The sequence below is a fragment of the Notothenia rossii genome (assembly GCF_949606895.1).
Source record: "Notothenia rossii genome assembly, chromosome: 9".
NCBI classification, from domain to species: domain Eukaryota; kingdom Metazoa; phylum Chordata; class Actinopteri; order Perciformes; family Nototheniidae; genus Notothenia; species Notothenia rossii.
This window is the reverse complement of record NC_136907.1, coordinates 60,976,895-60,983,233: the sequence shown is the minus strand read 5'-3', so window position 1 is coordinate 60,983,233 and position 6,339 is coordinate 60,976,895. Positions and strand designations below refer to the sequence as shown.

Genomic DNA, 6,339 nt, shown 5'->3' with positions numbered 1-6,339 from the left:
ACCCGGCTGTGATACTGCACGCCCTCGTCTCTGCAGATAACAGACCACCCTAAAAATACTCCTCTTTCTACCATTCTACACTCTTTCCCTCAGTTCTCCTCACCTCTTCTGGCTCACTGTATCCTCCAGAGTCTCCCATGGCAAAGAGTTAGCTCTGCCAGACTGAAATACCTCGGAGCGCTTCCTAAAGTCACAGGTCCTTTAAGTCTATATTTTCCCTTCTTTTCGTCTTTTACTACTCATTCTGTGGCTTCAACAGCAGAAGTGCAACTCAGACTGTTACATCACAAGTTTTCTTATAATTTTCCATAATAATTCATCATACCCCCCCCTGCAGCTACTTCAGTCACCCACACTCTGGACACGCAGGGCAGATGGGATGTAGGAGGAGACGGTGAGGACAGAATCCGCCAAGCTCACATAATTATACATCAAGTAACTTAACATAACTCCTCAATAAAATATTGAAGAGTGCATTGTTTTCCGTGCCTCACGGGTTTGACAGTCTGGAACAATGCTAATTATGATAAACTGGGCTTTTTTTTTGAAGACAATGCCACAGCCAAGTGCTGTGAGAGCTTTTTCCTCTCGCCTCCCTCGCTGCGTTTACTCTCCTCTGTTGTGAAGTGCTTTAACGGATACTGATAATGCCCAATACGGTTGTTTTGAGGAAGTTTTCTGCTAATTTAAAACACTTTTATCCCAGACCCTTTTGCCATATTTGACATTTGGGGTTAGAAAGCTGTCGTTTTTGTTCTTTTTGTGTTTGCACGCATCCTCGCCTTTCTTTTGGCCCAAGCCCACGCAGGTGACCGGAGGGGGTCTTGTGTGGGTGGACAACTCAATGGTGACCCCCTCTCTTTTTACCCTCACTCTTCCTCCTCTCCCCTCCCCTTCCTCCTTTTCTTGCCCTCCGTCGACCAGTTTGAGTCCAAAAAAAAGGGCGAGGGGCCCAGGAGGAGAAAAAGGCTGCTTCACACCAACCCTCGAGCTCACGCACTGGCCAAAATGTTGGAATCGCCAAAAAAAAGCATAATAAGAACATTTTATTAAAATGAATGTTGGCCTTTGATAATGAAGTAGCAGCTTCTGTAAAAACTTGACAAAACAGGAGAAGTGGTTGCTAAGAGATAATTGGGAGACTGCTGAAAGAAGTAAACAACACATTAACACTGACTATTTAAAAGGAAAAATCGACTTACTGCTGTAAAAGCTGCTGAACCCAATATTTCTTTAAATTAACAAAAGTTAAAATGACATTTGGTGTAAAAAGAGTCACTGTTAGTGAAGAACGGACACAGAATTATCACCCAAATCAGTAGTTCCCCTCAGCTCGAGGGAGTGTTGTGAATAAATGCAAATGAGCCTGCATGTCAGCTGCATCTTTGTAATAGGCAACAGTTTGCTAATAGTTGGCCAATCCAGTCGCTATGGTAAAAATGTGTCAATGTTGTGCCAAAATTGGCGTTTTTGTTGAAAGAATAAACATGGGTTGATTGATTTTCCCTTTTTTTTTAAACCTTGAATATTTTTAATTTCTGTGGAGAAAAAAAGATATTTTTGTCTAATTTAGATATTATTTTCAGATATGACTTTTTTGAAGACATTCTTTGGACGCTATTTTTATGATTGGTGAATCTGCCAGTTCTTTTTCAAGGGGACATTTTAAGTAGGTTTTTATTTGTGTTTACCCAAAAGTCCAAGTGTTTGATTAATAATCTATTTTCAGTGATAAAAAACAACGGAGAGTGGTGAATCTGATTTATTGGCATCTTAATACGTATGTATAAAATAACTAACTGATTATTATTAGATTACTGAAAAAATATCTGGGATTGACTCGTTTAAAATGATGTTGATTTTATTATCAAACCCTCAACTTTTTCTAATTAAAAAATGTGCACTAATGAATAATGAGAGTAACCCTTTGAAGTAGGGCTGTAACTTCAGAGAAGGGTGTGTGACTGTGTCTGTTTGTGTGTCCTTCATTGAAGAAAGACAGGATGAGGATAAGAGGCTGTGTTACACGGAGGATTAGCAGGGATTAGGCTGTCAAACCTGACGATCGTCCAGTTTATCATTTACCTTTTCCCTTTATCAGTAGTCTCAAGAGTTCACACAAACATAAGCAAAAACACAAAGAAAGAGGATGGATTAGAAGCCAAGAACGGCTCCTGAACTCGTGAAAACAATGTGTCAATGACACAATGTTTGAAGACTATTTGCTGTGGGCGAGGATAATAACTTTCACTTGTGCGCTGTTAGGTTAAACTGCTTCTCTGCTGTTGACATTATTCAAACCATCTTATTTTTACTTGGATTTGCAGTTCCTAATGTCTTGACAGATACTCAGCCTGTGTGAGGTATTCACTTCACATCCATTTATTTTGTCTTGCTTGACATCCATCTGTGGCCAATACCAACACTGCCCCCCTATGGGTGAAGTTAAAACAAACTGCTGCTGGACACCATCAGAAGTGGTTTATGCAATGTGCTAAAATGAGCCATGAGGGCCAGACTGCCAAGTGTCAGGACAGAGGAGGTTTCAAGGAGGGTTAGGAAGTTAGGCAAGTCATAACGAGAACATCATAATGATTCATGATCTTTAAAACTGTCACAAATTGACAAAGCTCTGAGCACTAATTTAGGTTTACTAGATTAGACAAGGCGATGACTGTGCTTTAAAATACGAGAACCATATTAAAGTGTGCCAATATAAACCAAATAACCATATAATCCAGACATTAGTATTCTAATCTGGCAAATCTATCTGCAAGGGAAGAAATAATATAGCTAAAAGGTTTTGTTTTCTTATGGCAGTTATTCCCAATCATTATAAACCCCAAAGCAGGAGTAAATTGTGACTTCAGCTCATTTACTTCCTGTCTAACTAACTCATGATTCAAGGGAGCATTCATTTTAAGGGAAAAAAGTTGTTATTAAGTTTAGTCATTCCAGTTAATGTCTGTGGGTGAGGATATGAAAAATCCACACATTTGTGGCGTGCACACACTTATTAATCATAGCTACATGTGGTGAGAGTAAGGAGACTCATTTAACTGGCAGCAGGTTCTCCAGCTGTCTCCGTGCTATGACAGCAAGCATCTGCATTTCTGAAGAGCCCTTGAGCAAGACATACTGAATCCCCATCAGCTGTAGTGGCCCTAATCTGTTTCTGGCCTTCACACTCTTGATTTTCTTGTGAAAAGGGCATCAGAAATAGATTTCTCCTTCAAGGATCCGTTGAGTATCACTCTGAAGAATGTAAAATGACACTAAATGCCAAAGTGTAGTTTCAGTGTTTATATATTGCCTGGCAAAATATCTACATGCAATAACATACCGTATGTAGTGTAAACAGGGAAAAAGAAAACCCTACGTCCCTCTGCATCATGAATTAATTCATGAAGATTTCACAGTTTTTTTACTGAGCATGAGGCGTTGATTTTTACAACTAGTCATTTACATCTTGAGCATCTTGAGTCGTATAGTACGCTATAGAGCGTTTACAACTTGCAGATGTTGTGCTTATCTAGGTCAGCTGAGCAAGATTTGGAGTTGTCAGCTTTCTGCAAACTAAATAGGTCATGCTAACGAGGAAGGGGGATTTTGACAAACCTCTCATACTCCATCATTCTTACCACAAAACAATCTTAAGATTGCTGATTACCTAAAACACTCTGACTCCAGCTTTAAGCTAAAATGTCAAATTATGACTATGGATATTGCATTATGGATATTATCCATTTATGTTACTAGAACAAATATATGAAGCAAAATGAGGACAATATTTTGTGGAACAAATTCCATTCAAGCGTAATTATGCAGGCATATGCACTGAGAGATAAATATTCAGCTATATGCTGAAGCTTTGGAGGAATCGAAATGAAGCGAAGAAAGTGACGATTAGAATCTGCTTCGCTGTATATGAGGAACTTCACAGCTAAAATTATGAACCCAAAAAGCATAAATATGGATGAAAGCCAAAGGAGATTGCATAAACCATATGCATCAGTGCGCCAGCTCCTCTGTGGTCCTCTCACATGCCCACATAAACACATTTAGGTGTTGATTTTCATTACATCCAATTACATATCTTAAACAAAACTGTGCCTTTTATTATTGTATTTTATATCTATCTTATTCTATTACACTGTAGCTTGTTTTCTTTTTATTCCATGCACTATTAATGAATCGTATAATTATGTGTGTCCTTTTGCACTGTCTTAATGCTTTTTAAGGTTTTTTGAAAGGCACTTTGAATTGCCTTGAAATGTGCTAGGTAGATAAAGGTGCCTTGTGTTGCGTAATGGAACAATAGAGGCTTAATTTATATTATCAATGTGCAATGGGTGCAAATCTGGTTACCATGATGCAACAGTGGGCTTCCTGCCCTCAATTTAGCAGCCACAGGTTAAAAAAAAAAAAATTGTAACCAAAAGTATATATACAGTTTACGTGGGTGAGGTTTTTAGAAGATCCCGCTGCTTCTTCTGCACATTGTTAACATGGCTCCCAGAGGTATGATCGCCGTGACAACAGTCCTCCTCTGCTTCATCCTGGGCCTGCTCGGTCCAGCTCCAACTGCCCGTAAGTTTATCTCACCACATCCGTAAATCCTATTTACATACAGTACATTACGTTGGGACTTGAAGCTGAACTGCTCTTTAAAGATGTGGTGTGTGTTTGTGCCCAGTGGGATCCCATATGGGCACTGCCTGTTGTACGAGTTACAACAGGAAGGCAGTTCCCTTCCAGCGTATAAAGGGCTACAGAGAGCAAACCCCCATGGAAAACTGCAACATCGAGGCCATCATGTAAGACTCACTCACACTAAAACGTCAAAACTCAAGTCGATGATATTTTAATTTCATTGTTGACCTGGCTTTTTAACGGAGGGTTGGTTAAGACTATTACAATGCACTGATTGGCTATCTTCCAAAATATGTAAAATACATCGGTAATTGTTTTGTGGCATGCGGTACTAATGTTGGTTTTTCAGAATTTACTGCAATAAAAATAGACCATTAATTTTGATCTAGTCTACCACAACATTTTAACATCAAAACTAATTACTGTGGATTTCATGACTTCATGAAAAGACAGCTGTTTGATCTGCTTCATATCTCCATAAATGCTGTTTGTAAATGATTTTAAAGCAAGCTGTCTAGACTTTAAGATTGACACAAATCCAATTAAACAAGAGCTGGGTATCGAACTTCAATCCATTTTGAATATTTACTGAAAAGCTGGGACTGACTTGATAAGACACTTGCTCCAGCTTATTATTTTTTGATATTTCATGTTATAAAGCCTACAGCTTTTGATGTTTTATAATTAAAGCTCCGTAAACGTGTTTGGTACGACAAAATAAAACACTGCATACGATACACTTGTGTTATTTAGTTTTCGTAGAAAAACTTAAAAGAAATGTAATTCATATTAACTTAATGTTAATATTTCTCCAATAATTAATCCGTACTGGAACTCAAGTATCAAACAGGCACAATTATCAAAATATGTTATCAATACTATGACTCATCATGAACACTGAATTACAATACAATGCTCTCTGTTTGTGTCTGATAATGTTTCTCTCTATTGTAGTTTCTACACAGTTAAGAACAATAAGGTATGTGCGACAAAGAAGGATGAGTGGGTGAGGAAGACTCTTGAATTACTCAGGTACGGGACTTCTCACTTTTAAATATCAACTTTTTTCATTTTTAATATGGATTTAAAATCAAGACAAGCTTTGTGTTTTCTTATATTTTGGGGCAATGTTAGTTATACTTTTTATTTCTTTACAGTTCAAAACTGAAGAAGATGTCCAAGACCGACTCTGCTGCAAGTAAAACTGCAATGAGGAAAACTGTAAACCCTGCGCTGAAGAATGAAGGCGGATCTTCCGTCAGTACCACAGGAACCTTCCCACACACCACCGAGGACTATTAGCAAAATCAGGAATCTTTAAATAAATATTCCCAAATAATGCTAATGTGAATCCGGTCCTGTTGGGGATATTAATACAAATAAATTAAAAAAAAGTAAAAGATGGTAATTACTTTTACTTGCCTTAGCATATGGAGAATGTTATCATAACTTGGGGGGGAACCTTAGACAAACAGCTTTGAGATAATTAAAGTAGATTATGTGCTTAGCCACTTAGCAAATGTTCAAAAAAAATTGTTTTAAACCTTGCTTTTGGGACTATGCTGTTTTAATGCCTGCTTTAAATCTCCTGCTTAATCCATTGAATGTACTAAAACATGCCATTAGCAATTCTCATAAAAAAATAAATGTACCGGTACTTTATTCTATCCAGTATTCCATCATTGT

At 37.9% G+C, this 6,339-nt stretch overlaps 1 protein-coding gene across 1 annotated transcript; it reads left to right on the top strand.

Annotated features, from left to right (window-relative positions):
• Nucleotides 1–4,450: 4,450 nt before the first annotated feature.
• Nucleotides 4,451–6,320, top strand: LOC307020928 (C-C motif chemokine 17-like). Its single transcript, XM_079652630.1, has 4 exons — nucleotides 4,451–4,590; nucleotides 4,697–4,817; nucleotides 5,608–5,685; nucleotides 5,811–6,320. The coding sequence occupies exons 1-4, from the start codon at nucleotides 4,509–4,511 to the stop codon at nucleotides 5,953–5,955; spliced, it is 426 nt and encodes a 141-aa protein (XP_079508756.1). The 5' UTR covers nucleotides 4,451–4,508; the 3' UTR covers nucleotides 5,956–6,320.
• The last annotated feature ends 19 nt before the right edge of the window (nucleotides 6,321–6,339 follow it).

Excerpts from the sequence above, each read along its gene's own strand:
- LOC307020928 (XM_079652630.1), top strand. The coding sequence starts at position 4,509 with ATGGCTCCCAGAGGTATGATCGCCGTGACAACAGTCCTCCTCTGCTTC. Across the intron at positions 4,818-5,607 it reads TGCAACATCGAGGCCATCAT|TTTCTACACAGTTAAGAACA; the intron begins GTAAGACTCACT and ends TCTCTATTGTAG. Across the intron at positions 5,686-5,810 it reads AAGACTCTTGAATTACTCAG|TTCAAAACTGAAGAAGATGT; the intron begins GTACGGGACTTC and ends ATTTCTTTACAG.